General features: G+C 36.4%; 1 protein-coding gene across 2 annotated transcripts; it reads left to right on the top strand.

Annotated features, from left to right (window-relative positions):
- Positions 1–17695: 17695 nt before the first annotated feature.
- cxcl12a (chemokine (C-X-C motif) ligand 12a (stromal cell-derived factor 1)) lies at positions 17696–24068 on the top strand. 2 transcript variants are annotated; one of them, XM_017412749.3, is made up of 4 exons: positions 17696–17856; positions 19261–19378; positions 20422–20505; positions 22668–24068. In XM_017412749.3, the coding sequence occupies exons 1-4, from the start codon at positions 17790–17792 to the stop codon at positions 22693–22695; spliced, it is 297 nt and encodes a 98-aa protein (XP_017268238.1). In that variant the 5' UTR covers positions 17696–17789; the 3' UTR covers positions 22696–24068. The 2 variants fall into 2 exon arrangements, with proteins under 2 accessions (XP_017268238.1, XP_017268239.1); XM_017412750.3 differs by lacking the exon at positions 22668–24068 and having other exon boundaries at positions 20422–20509.
- The last annotated feature ends 819 nt before the right edge of the window (positions 24069–24887 follow it).

Genomic DNA, 24887 nt, shown 5'->3' with positions numbered 1-24887 from the left:
TGCCATCAATTTTGAACCTTTTCACAAGATTCTAATTTTCTGATATGATGAATTTGAGATTTTCATTTGTTGTCATTTGTAATCATCAAAATTAAACAAAATAAACATTTGAAATATATGAGTTTGTATGTCATGTATGAATATAATATACAAGTTTCACTTTTTAAATGGAATTACTGAAATCAATCTACTTTTTCATGATATTCTAATTTTATGACCAGCACCTGTATATACTGAGCTAAACAAAGAGGTGAATGACATTCATTCTGTAGTATACTGTGGTAATCAAGCCACCCTGGCATGCAATTGATATTCTGCTATTTTATTGTAAAATGATAAAACATTCATATACATTAGGTTTGTCTTCTGTCTGTGTGGGTCAATACAGCAAACCAATCTTAAACAATTTCAGAGGCCTAAACAAACAAAACCAAGACAACCTTTTGTCTCTGTTTCACTTGTAACTGTAATGGAAGGATGTTTGTCAAAGTCTGACTTTGCTGGAAGAAACTGAACCATAGATATGTTCTTTGTTCTCAAGACATGGAAAAAAGACACACATAGTTCTGCCAAAAATTCTGTTCTCACATCTGTTCTCCTGCAGGCTCACATTTGAACTCATCAGCTCTCAACAATAAATTGGATAATTAAGCTCAAGATCCATCTTAAGAAAGCACATCATGTCTAACTATATCTCACAGTATAAACACCATATGATTTGACATGTCTGCTGTCTTTATTTTCTGTATAAAAAAAGAATTCCTGATCCTCACAAATCCTTTACATATGGCCGTTTTTCATGAGTGTGTAAAGATTGTCCGGGTAAGGAACATCCTTCAGCCTGGTTAAATGTTTCCATGCTGCTTGTTTTTTTGCTAAAAGCAGTTGCTTACACAATTTTACCAGTGAGATGAGACCTTGATCAAGGACAGCTTCGAAGGAAGATTGCTTTGGCTGCTCACAAATGTGCAAGCAAAGGCTTCATGGGGGTGCGGGAATGAAAAAATGGCATTGATTCACACATTATGAATAAACAGGTTGAGATTAGCAAGAACGTCATTATCGTCCCGGGAGCCAGCTGAATGTTTGTCTGTTTGTTTTTTGTCCATTTTGTGTAGTACCAAAATTTAAGTCAAACATTATAATGAAACAGACTTTTTAAACTTTATTCTAAGATTTTTTTTAATTAGTTTAATATTTGGCTCATGGGCTGCGGTTCAGCCTTCTCATTATATTTTGAATGCTGGCCTTAAAGTTAAATCCCAAAGCTTAAATTTAAAACACTTCCTGGAAAAGTAAATCTGCAGTGTAATAAAAATAGACATATTCAATGAGAGAAATTTAGAAATCATTTATTTTGGCATAAGGAGACATGCAAGCCCAATGAAAAGGGAGCAAAGGTTTTCTTTGGAAAGATGTGACTTTGACTTGATGGGAATCATGACTGCATTCTCATCCAGAGAGTGCGTATATTTGCCGAACACCTGTCACCTCTGTAAATCAAATAAGACACAAGAGGACACACAGGAAGCATCTTGAATTCTTCCATTTCCATAACTGGACTGGCTAACAAGCTTTGAGTGACAACAGATATGCTCTCTGCTCCATAAATCACATAAAAACAAAGTGGAGCATTTTGTAAGCAACATTCCCAAAAGACTCAATAAAATGTTTGAGATTTTGATGTCTTGATTTTGTAACACCAAAACTGAAAACAAAAAAACAGGCACAGAAAAGGATAAGCATGGTTGAGACAGGTTTTGATCGGGCACTGGATGGATATGTTGGCATCCTTTCACCCCCACCGAACCTTTCACTGCTCCTCTTTGAACCTCTGACCCTGTTTGACCACACACAAGCACTCCATCAGCAGGGTCATGGCCACATGTTAACCTTCTCTGCTGCTTCAGTGTTTCATACAAGTAAGTACAAGGATATCTTTAACACTTAACAGTCTCCTTGACAACAGTGGTCATCCCTGCTTGGGCTAGTTACTGTGGCAACAGGACCTTATAAAAAAGAGGCAATGACTCAAAGTGCCTGATAAAATTGGACCATGTTAATGTTAAAGCACTTGAGTAGAGTGGTATGGTGTGAAGCAAAACTCAAAAATGGAACAGGAAGGAGGAAAGAATCAATTTAAGTCACCTATTGAATATTACCAACAAGGTCAGATGAAAATTCATTATGCATAAAGCTTCCAGGTTTATTGGAACAGGTGAAAATGAGGTGAGAAATCTCTAGGGCTTCTATTTAGTCGGTGTCGTTTGTCTGAATGGAAAAACTCAGCACAGCAATAAGTCATGCATGAAATGTGTACCCAAACATAACAAGGTAAAGCAACAAAACATGCCCCAAGTTAAACATGTCCTATAGTTGTAAATGGTTAAATAAATATGGGAGAACACGATTCCGTTTCATTTAAAACATCAGCAGCGCTGAATGTAATTGTTTCCCCGTTGAGGTAGGCATTGATCACCAGCATAATATGAAAGCTAGCGAGTTGTGCACTGGAAAGAAAAATAAAATCATGATTATTTGTTCTACTCTGGCCTACCTAAAACTACAAATAACTTCAGCGCTGAAGTGTCAGCACCTGATTAGAGTGGCTCTGGCTTTCATCCAAGCAAAGTTATGATTTCCTCTGTGAAGTGTTGTGATAATTGTGATTTTCATCACCTCTGAAATCCACCTGTACAGGAAAAAAAAATCTGCAACTCTAGAACTAAAAAAGCTTTTTTTTTCTTTAACTGGCACAAGTGTTTCTTAAATTAGTCTTTATACTTCTTGACTTTTTATAACGTAATGATCAGCAGGTGCAGAGCTGTTCACTCTGCTGTCAATCCAACTAAAATATGGGGTCATCAAACATACCATAAGGTCAATGCAGCCTAAAATTTTGTTAACCCATTATTATTGCAGCAGTGCAGTGGTTGTAAGGTGGAATATGTGGTATACTGGTATTTTCATGGTTATGACAATAAGTATTAGGAGGGTGTCTGTGCAGCAGAATTCAGTAAAAACTATATTTTATGCTACATTCACAATAACACAATTACATTTGAAAGCAAAATTTGTAAATTAAGTTGTTTTTGTCTAATTTTGAATCCACAATTACTCTAACGTACAGATTTTTGGCAAGTGGGAGGAAACAGGTGTACCCAAAAATAACAAAAAGGAAGACAACAAAAATCTACAAGCTCTACACAGAAAGGCTCCAGCCAAGATTTGATTCCAGGATCTTTTTGCTTTGAGGCAACATTGCAACATCGTGCAGCCAGCTCAGATTAACTTACACATTTGTATGAGAGTGAACTGGGAAGAAAGAGCAAAAAATATCATTGTGGAAAAATCCAAAAAGAAGTTAAGCAATAGTGAAATATTTACTTCTTATCTTGACTAATCATATGTTGGAACTAGAACTGGATTTACCAGAAAAAGATTGTTGTGGGATCTGCTACTACTAATTTTTGCTGCATTTTCCTTTTTAATACAAGACAAGATATATTAATCCAAGGCCATTTTAGTTATTTGAATACTTGAAAACATCAAAACACAGTTAAAGTAAAATTTAAGTTTGCAGTATAATTATGTAATTAAAATAATTTAATTGTTCAAGCCAAACAAACAAAAAAATAAGTCCTTGACATTTAGCAGATTGCTCCCAATGACCTGAAGACAATCCAGCAAGCTTCCTTCAATTGCCACATACCAAGCTTTTAGAGGAATTTGTCGATTAGCAGGCTTGAGATTCCTGATACCGCACCTTGTCCAAATTTCATGGTTACTTTTGTTTAATGGGGGTCACACTGTGATATATCCTTACAGCCATGACCTTTGGCACGGGGTCTCTGGTGACCGCACAAAAACGGTAAATGAGTGATCCAAACACGATGTGAATTGCAGCAAGAGGTTTGCTGTTGACGATCACAAGCCTGCTGGCTCAGCTATGTCACACAAGAGGCTTTAATTTAATTTAAAATAATATGTCACACAAGAAAAATTGCATATCAAACTTCAAAAACCTTTGTTGAGTCACATAATGCAGACATTACGTGTAATTAGAGGTTGAGCCTGAGAGGAAAAAAAAGCAAACAAAGTTAAACAATAGACAGGTTTCACTTTTTTTATTATGTTAACATAAATTACTTTCAACACACAGATTCAAGTCCTTTCCACATGCATGTGCCAGACGTGTGCTAACTGATGCAGAGGTCATGGTTCCTCTTATAAAAACATGTGTTAAATAATGCCATTCATCATGAATGCAGAAACAAACACTAGAAGCACTCATAAAAATGTTTTTACACAGATTATGTATCAGATTTTTATTGTACAAAACAGCATTTTAGTTATCAGCACTGCAAAACAAACAAATGCTGCAAGCATGATTTAAAAAACTGATTGAACACTGTTTTACGTCACCGACATAAACAGCTGTTGACTTTGTTAATGGGGCTCCATGAGTGGTTGCTCTTTCAGTTGAGAAAACACAAAGTGGTATTAAATATATATGTTATATATGTTCAACTAATATATATATATATATATATATATATATATATATATATATATATTAGTTGAACATATATAACAGCACGAATCACAGCTTCTCATGCAGGAAGCAAATTTTGACTGACAGGCCAAATAGAAGCAATCTGATCCATGATGCTGTTTGAAAAAAAACACACATTTAACCTCAAATGGGCGCCTAACTTTTTTAGTTTTTCTAAGTCTGCCTGCTTGATGTAGATTCTTGCCCACGCTTGACAAAGACCAAGTACAAAGTGAAGAAAACAATTCTGTTTTTTCAGAGAAAAAGAGCAGATTTGTCTCACAAATTGAGTCTGTTTGAAATGTTTCCCTGAAGACATCATGAAATAAACCCAACCACAGTCTAAACAAGTTCCATACTGATAAACCTTTTCAGATAACATACCACTTTGGTCTTGAACATTAGCTTTGTTGTGGATACAAATAAGTAATACTCTTTCTAATTAAAGGTACATGAGAGCTGTTGTAAGCTAATTATTTAAATATTTTCACACAAAAAATAATAATTTCTAATCTAAATCTTTCAAGCTAGCAGAGAACTAAACTATGTGAAAAACAGATTCCGTAACACTGTATTGAAAGACACAAAGTGGGACACTTGTTGGGTGATAACTCTTGTATCTCGATAAGTCACAGCTCAGCAGGACTTTTAGATGGTTTAGGTTTAAAAACCATCTCTTATTTAACTCTGATTATGAATCAGGACCGTCATTTATGCCCCAAACTGCAGAGAGTGAAAGCTGTTTTTTAAGTTGTTTAGATTAATGGACATGTTGTGTTATGGCCTTGGGCTGTCTTCACTGTTTTAGGGGTGGCGGGGACAGGAAACCAGCCTAATCCATCAGGATCAGTCTATTAAGACCCAGACAGATTCAATTAAAGGAAAAAAATAATCACATTTGCTTTAATAACACAATGTGGTAAAAGACACTAGACACTTAACCACTCACATGTAGACATGTGGGCAAGCTCTTAATAAGATGAGAGAGCAAACTTGAAGTTTGAGCACTGATTCTAGTTTTGTATTTCTTTTTTTTTTTAAATGTGTGTTAAAAAGTGGCAATTGTAACTTTACAAATGAAAATGCAAAGTAAGCTATTTTAGCAGGGACCAAATGTTGCTTTCAGTGCTTATTATGAGTTGAAAATATCTGCCTGACCTGAAGCAGTATGCTAATAGGTTTCAAATTGACATTGTTTAGTTGTCCAAATCCATACAAGTCTTACCACACGGCCTGGGCCAGCTGCGTAAATACATTCAATTCACCCAGCGGGAGTATAGCTTGCATTTCTTAGTCGAGCCCTGAGGCAGACAGTGACAGACAAGCTAATGTATTTAGTCTCAAAAACCTGATAATGAAAATTGAAAGATCCACTTATTATTTCAGGACAATAGTTTTAGCCAAGTAGAGCCTCGATTACTGATATGAAACAGATGAAAAGCATGCCGGCTATTTTCTTCCAGAAATAGCTGCTAATTAGGATTTTAGCATAATATGAAGTTCAAAGAAAAATGAAAATTGTGTTTTTATTTTCCCAAGGTTTAGAGAAGAACTATAACTACATTTTTTATGCCATGCCCTGGAGACTGGGTGATAACAAGTTTTGGAAAAAGTCATAAAAAAGAATAACGTTAGGTTATCCAAAATTAAATTAAAGCCAAGTGTCTGGTGTGCATCTGTCTGAGTTTGGGTATCTTAACCTAAAGACCTGAAACAATGAAATAGAACAAAAACAGTTTTGTTCAAAATCTCTCATACAACAGATGTTTTTGTTTAGCTTCATGATGTAAATCACACCGCTTTAGAAGAGTATTTGAGTTTCGTCACGTTTGGAGTGAGCCAGAACTGCTGTTTTCTCTCTGCTAAAATGTTGACTGTGGCACCATGTCTTTTAGGCAAATACAATGCGAGAGTGGATAAGAACAGCTTTAAAACATTGCCTCAGTACATTTTTGAAACACACAGTACATCTAATGTGTATGAGCTAAAATAAACCTGGTTGTTTCACTTCAACCCCTTTGGAAGACATAAGAAATGTGGCTGTTTGGTATGGAGGCAAGGTAGATAGAAATAGATGGATCAAAGAGGAAATTTAACATTTTTAGGCACTACATTCTATCTCACAGCCTCTGAAAGTGTTATTCATGCAATTATAGGCTTAAATTATGTGTCATCAAAACTAATCTGTGATAAAGAAATCAACTGCCTAAATCTGCAGATTAGCTGTAATTGTTAGAGTCTTGAAAACAAATATTTCACATGTCTCTACAGGGTTCTTCATAGTAAAACTGACATCCTCACTAACCCACTTTGTCAAAGACAAACAATTTAAAAGAAATTCAATAAGTCAGTTCTAAGTAATTTGTGATTGACTTGCGACCAGTCCAGGGTGTACCCTGCCTCTTGCACAGTGACTGCTGGAGATAGGAACTAGCTCCCAGCAAAACAAAAATGAGAAGCAGGTAAAGAAAATGGATGGATGGATATCTAAGTAGTGCCAGATTTCATTATGTATATGGGGTGAATGACTCATTAAATCATTTAATTTATATAATTGCTACATATAATAAGCACATACAAACTGTTTTCCTATTATTGAGTGTTGTGGAATAAAAGCAGATAGTGAGACAAAATAGGTTTTCTAAAACAAGCTGGACAGAAAAGGTTAAAATAGTCATTGCTGATTGATCTGTGTTATTCTTCAAGTCCTCTTTAATAGGACCCAAGTAAAACCACTGTTAGTGAATGGCTGCTGTAGCCCACAGAAAAACACAGCCTTCAGCCAGCTCACATTTCAGTGGTCAGCCAACATCTAAACAGTGGATTATCACAACTTCTTGACCACCACACAACCCCTGATCGGCCTTGAGTTCTTGTTAAAGCAGAGATTGAAAGACAAGAAATAGAAGACAAGAGAGAACCTTCTCTCACATTCACCTCCCAAAAAACCTTTTCACTGCACATAAAGCCCTCAGAAAACACACAAAGCTGCTTTTGTGTAAAAAATTTGCGGTTAACAAAGTCCTATTAGGTTGTAGACTCAAGCTTCTGGGAACCTCCATGCTTTTCACATATACAATGATACAAATGAGCTTAATAGAACTCACCTGCCTGCCCAGCTTCACTATTTGTTCTCACTTGGAAGATTATTACGCTATTTCTCACCTGCCACCTCTGCTACCATACACAGATGGTAGAAAGACTCCAGCACAGCTTAATTAGTTCCAGTCTATCTCCCCACCTTCTACGAGCTCAACCACACTGAAAGAAAAAAACTGTTTGCAGAATCCTATTTTGCCAACTATGGTTTGTCCTTAAATGCAATTAATTTGATGCAATTAATTAATTTTAATTATTCGACTTGGTGTAATTTTATTCATTTAAGCAATTTAGTGCTCAGTTGATGTATGGTGCTGCAGGTTAAATAATTTTATTGAAGTCCTACAGTTGATGTCTCTAAAATTTGTAGTTTAATAAAGTGTACTTGTTAAATGTGATTTTGTTGCATTATTAGAATTTTTAGATTGTTTTGCAATGAAGTGGTGCTTTCCCACATTTGTGTGCAAAATGACATAAAATAGGTAGTATAATGGGGAAAGAATTTCCCCTTGTAGGTCTGCCTGTAGACCAATTTTCCATCTGATTCCAGTCTACCTTTCTCAAGTCTATTCAAAATATTTTATTAGAAAATACACTTGTTAATTTGCTTTTTTTTGTCAGCCTCCTGCCTCTGTTTATAAATCCAGTTTCTTACATCACTTGGCACTGGAAATGTTTTATGGCCGTATAAAACAAAGCAGAAACTGTAACTGATCATTTATTGATATTTATTGCCTGCTTTTTATGACACACACAGGCAATCATGTAATTGCCTGTGTGTGTTGTCTGTTTGTCTGTTAGCAAGCTATGTAATGAACTAGTTGATGGATTTTATTGAAACTAAGTAAGTTGAATATACTTTTACAGCTGACTATCTTTTCTAGTCAACCCAGTTTGAGATGGCTGCCATGGGTAATAAACTATTTATTTGTTTGTTTATTTATTTATAGTTCTTTCATGGAATCATAGTAATTTTTTCCACAACATTTACACATTTCAGCCAAGCATATGTACAGTAACTTACTTGAGTAAACTTGTGCTTTAACAGAAACAAATGAGCTCCCAATGAAAGTTTAACAGCCTCTGTTCTTCTTCATCACATAGTTTGGCAACACCTGCTTATACAAGCAGAATACTGACTCGTCTGTGCACTTGTGTGACATGCTTATAGTTTACGAGCTTAAAAGCATAAAAAACACAGATCAGGCTTGCTCAAGAGTTCAGGCCACATGTGGAGAAAGTTGAAAAAAGTGCTTGCCGGTCGCCATTCCGGCTACTTCAAAGACCACCCATAATTGGACTACATGTCTACCAGGTAGAAGCTGTGGAAAAAAGTAAGCAGAATGATATCTGCTGATTATATTTATCAAATCAATAACAGTAAATAAAATACACTTTATGAGGAAAATGTGAAAGAATTAATGCTTTTTTTAATGTATGTTTTTCTTTAGTTGATTTATTCACCTTTAGTCTGAAAGAATAAACATAATGGCTTCCATATAATTGTCCAATTTCTCTGAAGATCTTTAATTTGTTCAAAACTGGAGTGGCAGGTCTACATCAAAGTGAACAGATCAGATGTTCCTCAGCTGTTTGAGGCAAGAAGAGACTGATAAAAATTTCTGCAACTGTCAATCTTAAGATATTGCCTCACTGATTGAGATGCCTGTATGTTTTAACATGCTCTGAGATGATCGCTTTATTCCAACACATATATTTTACATCAGTAAAGAGGCTTGAAATGCATGTTGGAAACTCCAATCACATCAGACGCTGCCTTTGAATTATGGTAACCCTAGTTTCATGAGATGGAGAGATTTAAATTCATTGTTCAGCTCCCACGAAAAGGTTGAGCTCACTCTTTGCTGCACCTCCACGTCACGGTGAGTTAATGAGGAACAGAGCGTGGTTATAGCCTCTAATCAAAGACAGCTCTGGAAACAGGCCTTAACCTGGCTGTTCATTTTTCTTCCTCACCTCTCATTGCTGTCTTTCTCTTATATCATCTGAAGCTCTTCTCCTCTTTCTTTACCCACTGTTGACTCTGCTTCCTGTTTTCTCTCATTTCTATCTTTTCCTTTGCACCCCGTGTTCATTTGTTACCCTCTTTGCTCCAGATGCTGGTGATGTACATGTGTTGCTTTTAGTGAACCTCCAGGAGGCCCCTCTGATCGCACGGTCCATTAGGAAAAACAGAGGAGCAGAGGCAAATATCCTCAGTCCAACCAACCAATATGTCAACGCCTGTTGTGCAGGCATCACAATTATCAAGGAATATTTATGATCCCTCAGCCCAGTCTAATCCTACAAAAGAATAAAGTCTAATTATCACCTGTCCCTGAAACCAAAGGTGTTGTTTATGCCCGTGTCTGTGTGCATGCTTGAGTTTGTTTCTCTGAAATGTTAGTAAATATCTTATGAGCCACTGGATGGATTTTATTACAACTTTCAGAATGTAATCCCTGGTTGTACAAATAAAACTGATTAACTTTTGGAGTCACCCCAATTTAAGATGGCCACCACAGATGGTTAACATTATTTAACAGAAAAATTATCAGCTTTAAATGTACTAAACTACTATTTAGTGTCATAGAAGCTGAGAGTTATTCACAACACATACTGCAAGTGTTTTGAAATCTCACAAAACATATTTTAGAAGATTTGACCGAAAACAACTATTTTTCTATCCTTTCTTAACATGAGATGACTTTAGTTTAAAACTTGCATGAAAGGTGCCAGGTAATCTGCATTACTTCAAGGAATACTCAGCCTTTATTTTCAATGTATAGGCTGTTGTTTGTGTCTTTGTGTTCATGTTTTTTGTGTTCTCGCACATGCAAGCCAATCTGTACACATAATCCTCTTCATGTTCATTTATGCCCTCATGAAAAATAGCCTTTCCCTTCCCAGCTTGGGAATTACTTCAAAGACACCATGCAGGATGAATAGCATGTAACAATATCTCATATTTGTCCATGTGAAAAAGGACAAGATAATCTGTCTTTGCTCCTCTGACAGTGCTGTTTCCTCATTCTGATTAATAGATCTTTGATTGCAGCCACAGCGCCTGTGCCCAGGAACACAGAGCTGCATTGCTACCTACTATTACACCCTCACTAAGTTACAAAGAAAACACATAAAAGTGACAGTGATATTTAAATGCTCTGTCATTCTGAGTGACAGCTGTAGCCTATTTCCTTAAACGCTCTTTTAGTGTTTTATGCAGTGACCTGGGCACGAAAAAGCAGCAATGGGGCAGCAGCTGTGATGTTACAGCTCATTGGAGAACTGAGAATAGAAGAACCTTGGGGCGGGGGAGTTGTCTGAAACCAGAGGTAGTGAAGTGGAAATAAAATAAAATGTGGCTAAATTGGGGTACACTGCTTTCATGAAAGTATTCCTTGCCTTCACATTATCCTTTGATATTACTGGGGCATTCAGTGAATATTTGCACAAAATAGAATGTTGGCTAAATGTAATTATTTTTAATCTGCACATTATTGCTGGTGTACTGACAGAATTTAGTTTTACCTCTTTTTTTTCTTTTGCAAGGATAATTTTTCTCAATCTTGTCATTAGCCTTTGATGAGTTTATGCTATCATTTCCAAACAAATGCAAACACATCTCTCTGTGGATGATGGTGACTGTAGATCACTCTGTCAGTGTAAAATCGGATTTAATTAGTCACCAAAACCAACAGCTGTTTAAGGAGACACTGAACATTGCAAGTGAAACAGACTAAAAGAAAGGGGAGGTAAATGTGGAAAAGAGATTGTGTGTCAATGCTTTTGTCTTGAATTAAACATGTGGCTGCGACTGAAGCACGGGGCGTATTGTTTGTGTTGTGGTTTTCAGTTTCAGAGACAAAATAAACTACAGGGGCTTTTGCCTGTGAGAAAAAGTGCATCTGGGTATGTGTGTCTATCCTTGTGTTAAATGTGTGTTTATGTACAGTTGCAAAATGGTAACAACCATGAGGACAAATGTTTCTGTACACACAAGCTCTTGGTTTACTGATTGCAACTTATTCAGAATTTAGAAACGATGCTGAAAGAATCAAACCAAACCAACATGTTTAAAAGATGAGATTACAGCCAGGAGTCAAGATGTTAGTCCTTTAGATTCAAAAATGAACTTCTCAACTTCATTTCAAAATAAAAGCTTAGGTGTGTTTGAAGCTGTGAAAAGCTTTCTGAAAAGAATCAAGACAATAAACTGCAGCTGCATTCCTCCCTTCTATAAAAAAACATCCTAACTGTGCGACAACAGTATATCATCACACTTCAGTGGAGTTGCTGTGAAAGTTAAAGTGTCTCTGAGCTGTTTCTCAGCTCTGCTTGGGCAACATCACTGAAGCAGCTGAGCGGTTTTTGTTCCCGTGGTCAGGCAGCACCAGGTGTCAAACTAAATGGATTCACCATGAGTCTGTGAACAGCTCCACACCATCTGGGTTTCATGTGCTCCTTCATGGACTCACAGATGAACTGATAAAAACCATAAGAACTGACACTTGCTTTAAATCTGACTTTATGGAGTCATGTAAAATGAGCCGTTTTTCACTGCATTGCAAGGATTATCGAAATTCAAACACACTCCTGTTTCTTGTTAATATGGCAGACATCTCTGGCGTCTTAACTGCAAGGGATTGCTCGTGAGTCATGTTTTGCTGTGAAACTTAAAATGTGAAAAAGTGCAAAAGAAGTGAATCTGAGTTCGTGTGTCTCAGTATGACTCAGACCAGAAATAAAATAATAAATTGTACATTTTACTGGAAGAGACAAACTGAAAGAGAAAATATGAAACAGAAATTATCTTTTTTTGTGTGCTTTATTAGAAAGACTTTAAATGGACCATTACAAAGCTATTGTCCAGGCTGTTGTTTTTTCTTTGAGTCTGTGGATACAGACTTTGTTGACAGGGTTTGAGAAGGTCCATATGGTGGCATGGAGTCCAGGTCTTGTGACTCTCTGGAGGGTGTAGAGGAAACCAGACAAAAGACTGAGCCAGCAGGCATGAGCCACTCAGAGCTTCAATGAAGCAGTAGTCGATCCCCTACTGGGACCAGTTGTCTGTACGTCCTCAAACCGAAGTCTGACCTATGGAAACTGGCAACTCCACTATAATACGTTCAGCCATCCATACCCCAGCCCCTTGGCCCACATGGTCTCTTTTTAAATGTGAATGTTGCTTAAGGAATGTTTAACAACCAACATGTGGCAGATTTGTGGTTTTCCTCCTCATCACCAACAGCATGCAGATTTGTTTATGAACACTAGAATAGAATGAAGGGTTTTCTAATATTTACACAGAAAGATATTTAAAACTAGTCTCTAAAATGTAGCTATGGTTAGACTGTGTGGGGATTTTGAATTCAGATGTATAGAAAGAATCAGTAATTAGATGTAGAATGTATAGAGCACTGTGAATGACAAGAATAAACTGTGTGAATAGCTACAGTTTACTTAAGCTGTTGAACAAGTGACAGTAAACCTTAATACAGTATAATACTGCTTCTAAGATATGCATGTTTTTGAAATGCTTTAATTGTTAAAAAAAACCAGCTTGTGTTTATTAGCTGCATTGCACAATTATTGACGTAGAACTTTATGTGGAAGGGCAAATAGCAGCAGCAGCAGATAGCTGAAGCATTTCCAGTACAATCTGGGTCTGCAGGAATGTCATAATATTGCTTCCAGAATAATGTAACACTGACAGAAATGTAAAGATTCAAAATAGGGTTTGCAAAAATTGCTTTGAAATTGTTGATGTCTGAGTTGCTTTTAGATGGGAGCGATCCAGTTTGGTCTTGGCACATCCTAGACTAGTTGTTAGCTCATCAGTTTGATGAAAACAAAACTATTTCTACAAACAAACTGTTCAAAAAGCTATCTACAACAAGTAAGATCACAACCTTCCCACATAACCGACATCAACAGATCTGAGCATAGCTGATGGAATATTTCATTTGTTTGGTGCTGTGAGCAAACTAACAATGCCAAGCAAAATAATGGTACTTTCGGCTAAAATAGATGACAAAATAAAGCTATAGTACATGAAGCAATGAGTTTTAAGCCATAGCAAAATTTTATCAGATTTCCAAAACTTATCAATATCATGTTAGGATTAGAATTCAAATATTTGCAGCACTAATAAAATCTGTACTTTATATTTATTCTTTATTTGGAAATGTATGTCCTCTAGCACAAACCAGGGGGTGCTGTAGCACCCTCTGAACCTCTGCTTCACATGAACTATCCTTTTTATGTTAATGAGGAAGTTCATCCTCTTTCTCATTGTTGTGGAGGAATGTACCTACACAGAACAATTTTTAAAACCTTCTCCCAGCCTCCCCTTGAGGATTTTTGACTATTAATGCTGCACTCATCCTTTGTTGAATTCCCTTAATTGTCTTTTCTTAGTCTACAATTGAACATTTTAAATATGTTTGCAACTGAAAATTTAGTTAAAAGCTTTGCTTTTATGCAATAAAGTAGTTGATGGATTTTATTGAAACTAAGCTGAATGTACTTTTACAACTGATTAACTTTTCAAGTGATCCCAGTTTGAGATGGCTAATAGGCTATTTATTTATTTATCGTTCTTTCATGGAATCACAGTATTTTTTTCCCACAACATTTACACATTTTAGCCAAGCATATGTACAGTAACTTACTTGAGTAAACTTGTGCTTTAACAGAAACAAATGAGCTCCCAATGAAAGTTTAACAGCCTCTGTTCTTCTTCATCACATAGTTTTGCAACACCTGCTTATACAAGCAGAACACTGACTTGTCAGTGCACTTGTGTGACATGCTTATAGTTTACTAGCTTTAAAGGATAAAAAAAACACAGATCAGGCTTGCTCAAGAGTTCAAGCCACATGTGGAGTAAGTTAAAAAGAGTGCTTGCCGGTCACCATTCCGGCTACTTCAAAGACCACCCATAATTGGACTACATGTCTACCAGGTAGAAGCTGTGGAAAAACGTAAGCAGAATATATCTGCTGATTATATTTATCAAATCAATAATAGTAAATAAAACACACTTTTTGAAGAAAATGTTGAACAGTTAATGACTCCTTTTTTATGACTCAACTCAAGTTGAATTCACTTAATTGTCTTTTTTAGTCTACCATTTAACATTTTAAATGTGTTTGCAACTGGGAAATTAGTTAAAAGCTTTGCATTTATACAATAAATTCTTGCTTTAATCTTCCTCTCAGCTTCATTTGTTGACTCCATCACTGTTGTTAAAACTAAATGCTGCAGCCAGGATCCGCAGTTTATCTTTTGAGTGCCAGCTCCTGTCCACAGCAACATTAAAACCACCCACATCCTTGAGATCTGCATCCAGTCCCACTGCAATCTTTGAGAGAATATTTCAGATACTTTCCACCAGCATGAGGCTACTAGCTAATAAGGAGGAAGTAAACAGAGACAGTACAGTTACATAAAAATGTCTGTGTTGCTGTTTTGAGAAACTAAATAACTCACTATTTGAAGTGCAAAATAAATTACATCACTTTTTGCAGCTGAGAAATTGTTTTTAGAATTATAAGTTATTGAATGCCATAAAAGTAGACTGGGCAGTAAAAAAAGAAATGTACTGTATAAATTGGTGCCATCTCTATAAAATCCCAGAAGACATACTTTTCCTGAACTTCAGAGGAAAACGTACCATTTGATTTGCATCCCCAGTCAAACGAGGCTCTTTGAGAGTACAGTAATAAATGTTTCATGGAGAAAACAGGAGATGGACCCCTGGAGTGAGATCTCACTAAACAGACAGGCGGACAGATGGGCCACAGAAAACTGCACCACAAGTCAAATTTAAAGTGGACAGCAGACAGGTGTGAGTAACACATAACAGGTAGCATACATCTTCAGAATGTGTGCCACATGTAGACTACACAAACCTCCCATTTTAGTCAACCTGAAACACACTTAAGTGTTTTCTTTCATTTCAGTTTCCAAGAAGTGACTCTTTTATGCAAACAATCTTCTGTACAGAGCTGTTTCATTTCAAGGAGATTAAAAAAACAGATTTTTAAATTCAAGACATAGTGAAACAATTGGGCAAGAGAATGTTCTGCCAAATTTGCTGATGTAATCACAATACAACAGTTCATTCACATCATTAGAAGAAAACAATGTTGAAATACTTGGATGTGCTTTGATTTGTCTACCACGACATGTCACAGGTTGTCTCCCTTTTACAGCTTTCATAGTCCCCTGCATGTGTGTATGTGGGTGTTTGGGTTTAAGAGAAATCACTTTCATTCTGATATTATCTGCTTGTGCAAATGCCTGCCACAGAGGAGAAAAGTGAAGCAAAAGTTGTGGGAACAAGCAAGTTGATGAGTTGTGACGGGAACACTTTGATCTGGAAACTTCTGGTCTTAAACTTCACCTCAAGCTGAGAGAAGCTCAATTAAACACTTTGGCTTTCACTTGTTTCCACTTTGAATCTGCTATCATACACACACACTCACTTGGGGTAGTCTTTGTGTCCTGTGAGAGAAGTCAATATGTCCTTTCAGCTGTCAACTGATTTCACCCCGTGTGCATCTCCTACCATATGTCTGGTCTTCATGGGTTCATTAATAATAACTATTTAGGATTGAAAATACAAACACTCTGAAGAGACACACAATTATTAACTCAACTACATCAGATTTACAAGAAAAATATCCAAAGTACTTAAACCATCAGACAAAATTGTCATTGCAACTTACATAAAGTTGTCAAAAAAAGCTGGTAATCACAAGCAACAACACATTTGCTCTCCTCAGACAGCCCTTTTCTAATTCTAATGCACTTTCATGATAAAGTGTGCTGTCAGCAGGAGGTATGCTTTCCCACAGTTGTTGGATGAAAGGCTATGTCTCCAAATAACTGAAGAAAGAAAGAACAGAAAATACAAACTGAGCACTTATTCACATTATTCATGTTGCTCTGAGATTCAGACAGAAATGTAGCAAAACACATCCTCCGTCTGTGTAAATACCATCTTTTGTGATCGTCTGAGTGAGGGGTTACAGATTATATTTACATTGTGGAATTCCATTTAGTCAGGCTGGGAGTATTTGACTCAAAAAAGTTGCCTCAAATGGCGTTTTAAGTAACAGCACTAAAACATTAAAGGAACACACAACTCACATGATGTGTTATACTCAAACAACCTAAAAATTCACATTTACTTGTATTATTCATACAATGGTTTGCACAGGACGATGAAAGCAAAACATCCAAAGACAAACTTCACATCTGCATCCCGTTTAATGCTCCAATAATGCCCTAAACAATGCACAGTCTCACCCTCACACTCTTGAGCAGTATGGAAATTTTCAACACGGCTGCATACATAATTGGTCAGGAATTCACTTACGATGAGGACAGTTTGCTTTTTTTGAAAACACAGCTTGGAGGTGTCTGTTTGTTATTTTGTCACTATTTTATTTAATGGAAATTGAGTCCTCTCTAATTACACCTGAGGCTTTCAATTATTATGAAAAGGTTTATGGTGAAAAATAATCTTTAAAACTGTTTTTGGATACACAACAACTTAGAAAAACATGTATCAATTGTTTTTTGTTTGTTTAATCAGTGTAATGTGTATTTTGCAGCTAATGTACTAAACTTCAGTGTGTTTGTTATGAAATTTGCTGATCCTGGCTGTAACAGAGCTTTTAGTGCTTTGGTTTACACATAAGAAAGAATAGTGTGTGCTCTTTGACTGGGGAATAGTGTCTTGTCACATTTTGTGCAGTTTTCTTTTTTTTTTTTTTTTACCTGTAAAAGGAATCCCCAAAACACAAAGGAAACATAGAAACATCCTACAAAATAAAAGCGGTTAAACTCACTTTATGACAGCAAATCCATCCCTGAGTGACAAACTGCGCGTAAAACCTGAAGTTTCTTACATTTATTGAATCCGATATAACTTCATGAAGTTCCGTTTTGATGAGTCGTAGCGGCCTTTACTTTCTTATCTACCGGAAGTCGTCTCCTTCTCTTCGAGTGGCTTGACTGTGGTGCGTAATTTAACACTTGAGCCCCGGTGCATCTGCCACAGTTCCTCTGGACTTTACTCTGAACAGGACCGAAACGCGGAGATTTTAATTTGTAACGCAAAATGGATGTGAAGCTGCTGACAGTCGTGGCTGCGCTGACTGTGGTCATATTCGCACCTGGTTCTCAAGGTAGAGATTTTCTTCTATTTTTACGCTTCGGTTCAGGATCAGATGCACTTTCATGTTATGCTGCTGCAAAATAATCCAATATGCATCAATTAAAAAGTTATCTGTCATTTACTTTTTATATAAAGCTTGCAAGAAAATAATAAAAAGCACAAAAACTGCACATGTAAAAAGTCATTTCTTTTTTCATTTTACCGTTGCTGTTTTTTCTGCTCTTCAATAGAAATAAATCCTGAATCTATTTCTTTTTGTTGTTTCTGAACTCCATCATCCTGCATTTTATGTGCAAATGTAACCTAAAGCAAATTAGACTATTTTCATAATTTCTAAATCTTTATTTACTTAAATTCAAGGATGTTTATGCCATGTATGAGTTTAGTCTGGATTGAGGAGAAGGCATTTTCTGTGGTGCGTAAATACGCTGTTAATGTCTGCCGAAGAAATTTCCTACTGTTCCACGTGTTTGTCCTTTTGTGTTGTTTTCCCCTAAATACACACATTTGAGGCATTAGGCAGTCTCCAAGGCGTCTTTGGTCTCCTAACTGATGTCTGCTTCGTCTTTTTTATCATGGTAATTCTGTCATCAAGTGTAAAAAAGAATTTGCGTCGGGTTTAATCTCCAATCTCACCATCTGTTTGTGTCCTGGGGGGTAAAATCGGTTTGTATTTAAAAGAAAAAGAAAAAAAATAACCTAATTAAAGCTTTTGCCCTTATCTCTTTCATTCTGTATGTGTCCTAAAACAAATAACTGCATGAACTGGCAAAGATAATTTCGTTTATTCATTTATTTGTTTTACATGTATTCTGTCATGACGGTTCCAAAAAAAGAAATTAGGAAAAAAAAAAAAAAGGAAATGTGTCAATTTATTTTTCCACATTAATTTGCCATGAGCGTACGTTTATCCAAAAGCTGAAGTTGAAAAGGAAAGTATGCACTTCCATCATAAAGGACCAAACAGTTATTACTGAAAGAGTTCAGGTTTTTGCATTTCCTGATGTCTGTGTTTATTGTGTTGGGCATCAAAACAAGGATGCACGAGGGCCAAACCCAAACATTTCAGTCAGTTTTCAAATGTCAAGACCCTGCAGGAAAAGAGTAATTAATTATTTAACAAAAAGGGCTACAAAGTCAAACAAAACAGTTTGGGGTTGATTAGAGTCCTGTATTCATGCTTAAACTTGTCATTTTATCAAAGAGGATACTGTGTTTCCCTTTTGGTTGACTTTCAACCCATTTGATGGCTTAATAGATTATTAATCTTATTTCTCCTCCATAAGAACAATCTAATCTCTGAATTTCCAGAGTGAATTATCAGTTGAATCTGATCAGTTTAACTGCATGCTATAAGCACGTTTTCCTAAGGATGTTGTTTTATTTAACAGAACTTTGTCTCCTGTTTTCACAGCAAAGCCCATCAGCCTGGTTGAGCGTTGCTACTGTCGTTCAGCTGTTAACAGCGTCCCACGTGCCTACATCCGAGAGCTCAGGTTCATCCACACGCCAAACTGCCCCTTCCAAGTCATGTAAGTGGTGCTTTTTTTCATGTTGAATTAAAGGGTAACCAAATTTTTTTTCATGTCAGCTCTGAAAACTCTGACAGTTTGGCTTTTTCCTGGACATTTCTCACCATCAATCTCCAAGAAGTGACAGGCCAAGAGAAAAGAGTTGCACATGCATATGTACGCACACGCCCCTCTGTCAATCACCCACAAATACACAGAAAGCGGGATCTTTTATTTTTGTAACTCTCCAACACATTCACAGGAAGTGCTCCTTTTGACTGACAGTGAATGTGAAACACAGTACACACCATCACACGAACAACACAATCAGCTACAGAGAGGAGATGTGTAGGAACTGCTCCATAAAATAGAATTGGCAGATCTTAAAAAGGCATGTATGTAACATCCATCCATCCATTTTCTTTACCCGCTTCTCCTTTCTGGGTCACAAAGAGCTAGTACCTCCAGCAGTCACTGTGGAGGAGCCGGGGGACACCCTGCACAGGTCGCAAGTCCATCACAGGGCCATGAGACAAACAACCATCCACGCTCTCACTCACACCTAGGGACAATTTCAACTTACCAGTTAACCTAACATGCATGTTTTTGGTCTGTGGTAAGAAACTGGAATATATAAAGTAACATAATCAATGATTTTAAGCCACTTAAAAATGCCCCAAAGCAGGTTCTCCCATTTACTGTCGTACAGTATAATCAGTTTTGGGTCAGTTTTTAAACCTTACGAGTTTTGGATTGGTGGATGACACTGTGCATATTAATGAGCTAAAAATCACGCATTAAATATTCAAACTTAAAAACTTATCTTTAGGCTTTTTAGCTTTAAGAACTGCATGTGTTCCTGCAGCAGTATCACAGTCTGCCTATAAATTACAATGAAAGGTTGTTTTTTTTTACGTGTCAAACTAACAAGCCAGTGATAATTCAGTCTCTTTGATAAAAGTGTTAGAATACCCACTGCTGCTGATTTGGTATAATTTACTCTTTCATCTTCAGTTAAATTGTTTATTTTATTTTTTTCCCCTTCTTTTTCTTTCTCCAAATAGTGCCAAGCTGAAGTCAAACAAAGAGGTGTGTGTGAACCCTGAGGTCCGGTGGCTGCAGCAGTATCTGAAGAACGCCATCAACAAGTGAGTACCGACTACACAATACACAATTCTGACAGCTTTTGTTAGACTTTAGCTGGTGTTAAATCGCTTCCACTTCATAGAGATTTAAAGCAAGTAATGCACACATTCACGTTGGGATTTCTAACAAAAGATTTTTGTGGGGAAGACAGTTTTCAGTTACTCAATTTATGCCGAAACATGCAGCTACATGTCCAAGTGGGAGTCAAGACTAATTCCCCTTTAACACAAAAACTGTGGGCTCGATGTGGGACAATGCAAACCACATTTAATCTGATCTTACTATATGCTGGCATTAGGCGCTGATCTCTGTTCATCACTGTTTAGATAAGAACCGCGTCTGCAAGAACAGCTTTATAAAATCTTTACATCCTGCAGAGAGATTTTGATACTGAATGAATAAAATAATTTAAGTTGATAGAACAGTATGAAACAGAAAGCTTCAACTTTTTATTATCTAAATATTATTTGAAAAATTTGGCATTCTACATTTAAATTTAAATTACTGACAGAGGCTAAAAATCTTTCCCATCGACTACCTCGTCTTGCCTAAAGGGAGAAGATGTTTTTCTTTTTTAAGTTAGTGGGATCAAGTTTCCACATGCAGTTATTTTTGTTAAATGAAAGAAAAAGTCCCCTGTGTTGTAAGAGGTAAAAATAATAATAATAAAAAACTATACTAAAATGCATGAAAAACATAGTTTTCTTTGAACAAGTGCATATCACCCACTATTTTAAATGCCTGAGTTTTAAATAAAAATCAGCTTTTCCTGAGAAATGACAGAGTGATTGCTGTTTTAGACAAATCTTGTAAATTACGTTATGCATATGATAGCACTTAGAGAATATGTTGAGGACACTTTTTGCTCAATATTTGCTAAATTGACGTAGTTATAGGAATTCTTGTGTTGGCTAAGTTTGATTAGCTGTGGCAACCAACTTGAATTGAGGTAACTCCAAAAGTTAATCACTTGTAGACGTATATCCAATAATTACTTTCTGAGAGTTTCATAAAAATCATTCAGTGGTTTATGAGCTATTTTGCTAACAGACAGACAGGGTTGGCACCCAAAGTTAATATCAAATGTTTAAACAAACATGTGTAGTGCTCAAAGTATGTATTGGAAATAGTACTTAGCCAATATCACACCCAAGTTTAGCTCAGTATCTGTAAATTATGCTTTATTTAAGTCATTTTTTTCAATTGCTCAAGATCATGTCATTACTTTCTGATAGTTTCATTAAAATCCATCCTCTGGTTCATCAGATATTTCAATAACACCACAGACAAACAAACAAACAATGACACAGGCAAAAGCATTATCATCTTTCACCTTTGGCAATGTGTGAGAATACAGTTTTAAAAAAGCTCAAAACTGAATAAAAAATTAAAGGCACTTCTGCATTAGTCTGATTTGTGCCATATTTCCCCACTGACTGATGAGTCCATGGTCCTGCAATCCGTCTCAAAGATGATTTTGGAAACCTTGATTTGAGGTGTAAATTTCTCTCTGCATAACAATTCTTGTTTACAATAAATCCAGACCCAATGTGTTTCCAGTTACACACACAGCCAATAGGGAGTCGAAAGGATAAACTTTTTCACAAAGAGTACAAATTACCCTGATGTAACCCATGGATTATTCTGCGTTTTAGTCTAGTAAACAAAACTATGGTTTTATTCTTTTTAATTCTGGTTTAAATGTGGAAAAATATAGTTTCGCTATCAATAAACAGGCCACCCATGTCCATGTGTTTATGGTGTTTTATAGGGTTTACGCAGAGAGGTGGGTGCATCATTCAGCAAAATAATGCTCTGCAAAAGTTCATTGTTAAACATGCAATTAATCAAATCTGAACACAAAATTAAAATAAGATGTTTTTGTCTAGAGGTTCAGCTCTTTGTTGTGGGTTTAAAACATTTTTTGGACTTTGTGAATGTGTTGCAGCTGTTTTTATTTGACAGCTTGGAACAAAATGTTTTCTGAGCTTTTGCTGCTTGAGCAAATACTTGCCAAAATGATGTCGCTGGTTAGCATTCAATTATCCAGTTGGACACTTTTTTGCCGAAGTTATTTTTATACTCAGTTCTAAGTTTTTTTATAACCCTGACTCTGTTGTCTTCGTGTTTGTTCTCATAAATTAAACTTCCTTTTTCTCTCCAGGATGAAGAAAGTCAAGCAAGTCAACTGAAGTCGTTCATCACAGATATGTCTCGCAAGGTCATCTAATATGTTATACAGCACCTGTCCGTCTGCTCTGCTGCAGCCTTTTGCATGGAACAAAGCTAAACCTCTTCACTACGAACACCAACTCAGCTGTGTGCTATCACCATCACCCTCACTTTTTTTAGCAAATATGTTTGGTGCCAAGTGCCATTATCTATGTGAATGTTTGTTTTGCTAACCATACTGTATATACCTTTTGATTAATGGACATTAAACAGTAAAGAGATTTTTAATTTTTTGGAGATGCCCCACTGGCCTTTAATAAAAAGCACATAAACTGGGGCCAAAGTGTTTATAAAAAGCAGAGATTTGTGTCCACAGCAAACATGACTTTCGTAGGAAAGAGAGTCTGGTTTGTTTAGCTATGAAATTAGTCTAAACATCGGATCTGTTTGTCATGAACATCTATGTTTTCAAATGATTTAAAATGGCGAACAATGAATAATTCATCCTCCAGAAAAAGAGCAAGTTTAAGCTAATTGGCACCGAGGAATTTCAGTGGGTACCAGCTGCCCCCAGTCTGAACTCAACATCCAAATAAAAACTACAGCTACATTCTTTTTTTGTGATAGAAGTTAGGACGCCAAAGGAGCTTGAGTGTTTCCTGAGCTGTGCTGTGGCTGTGCTTGTGCAACCCTGATCCACCCCATATGCCTTTTCTCTCTGTGATTTCAAAAAGAAGAACATCTGGTTCCTGAAAACTTTTAATTAAGCAGCCAATGAGCTAAAATTTACTGGAATCATAAAGTTGAATCAGTTAACGGAGAGGAGGGAAGAACAAGTCCTGACGCTCACCAATCAGAGCTGTCAGAGTTTGTGTCCATCTGGCTTGCACAAACGTGCACGTCCAAGAAGGGTGCACAACAAACTGAGAACAGTTTCCATGTGGGCAGCTAACACACAAACACTGTTAGCTGCTGGGAAAGAAGCCCCAAATGGATAAATATGTATATGGATGTGACTACCTACAAATGTCATGCATATATCAATGCACTTTATAGCTGATGTATATTCATGTGTTAAAAAACAAAATTGATCCCTAACTCTGAACCCTAACATCTGCTATTTGTCAAACTTTTAATGCTTATTATCATTCTGTTTTGCTTTTTGGTATCGCTAATAATTAGTAGCATTTAACAGTTAGCATCTATTAGATCTTTACTGTACATCTATTCATTTAAATCTTTGTAATATGTAAAATTAATGTTATACAAAAGTTTATTTTTGTACTCTTACACTTTTATATGTTACATTTAAATGAAGGAACTGTACTCTCACAACTGAGCCATCCATCTTTTTTTTATTGTAAAACTTATATAAAAAACTTTAAAAATTACAGTTTTTATGTGTGCATTTTTGTACATGTTATGAACCTACATAATCATATTTGTGTCCCTACACACTTCTTGTTTAGGTGACATTTATGATCAGTGTAAAGCAATGTTCACTGGGGCCAATGCAGCTGCCATAATCTTCCTGTACCAGCAGGTTAAAGGGTAAATGCAAGTCTTTCATGTGAGAACATATGTTTGGCTTTACTCGCAAGGGCAAATTAAAGGCAAGGACAATGACCTTGCTTGCTATTTAACTATTAACTCAACAAGCAGTCATTAGGAAAACATTAGCACTAAAAGGGATGAACTTTTAACTTTCCTCTAAGGGTATTATGTGCTGCAGAGCGCAGCTGAGATGTGAGTGGTTTCCTGATTGAAACATCAAGCATAGATAAAGAGAAGCTGATTGGCTGCCCATTTTGGAACTGGTTCGCTTTGATATCCAGTTTGAGTCACACCCGGTGGGCTGGAAGCTGTGGTGTTATGACCAGAAAAGGAAAACATTCAGATTTAATCACAGGAATAAAAGTCTGTGTTGAACTGATGTTGCCACAGGATTCTGCAGGTAGAAACAGTAATGTGAAGATTAAGCAGCTTTATTTTATTTTTCTGGATCCAGAGGAAGATGCTTATATAAATGAGCTATTCAAAGATATTTGTTTTGTGACACTAAATCAATTAAACATTTCAGAACAACAAAAAGTCAAATGTCATTTGCCTTTTCTTAGTTGATCTTTTACATCAGTGCTGACTAATCTGTGTGGGCTGCAAGGCAAAACAAACAAAAGTGAAAAATTTGTCTAATACAAAGCAGTTGTTTGCA

This window comes from Kryptolebias marmoratus, linkage group LG22 (genome assembly GCF_001649575.2).
Source record: "Kryptolebias marmoratus isolate JLee-2015 linkage group LG22, ASM164957v2, whole genome shotgun sequence".
Lineage (NCBI taxonomy): Eukaryota > Metazoa > Chordata > Actinopteri > Cyprinodontiformes > Rivulidae > Kryptolebias > Kryptolebias marmoratus.
This window is presented reverse-complemented; position numbering and strand designations above follow the sequence as displayed.

Bases quoted from the DNA above. Each gene is read 5' to 3' on its own strand.
- cxcl12a (XM_017412749.3), top strand. From the start codon at position 17,790: ATGGATGTGAAGCTGCTGACAGTCGTGGCTGCGCTGACTGTGGTCATA. The intron at 17,857-19,260 runs GTAGAGATTTTC...CTGTTTTCACAG, and splicing joins ATTCGCACCTGGTTCTCAAG to CAAAGCCCATCAGCCTGGTT. The intron at 19,379-20,421 runs GTAAGTGGTGCT...TTCTCCAAATAG, and splicing joins AACTGCCCCTTCCAAGTCAT to TGCCAAGCTGAAGTCAAACA.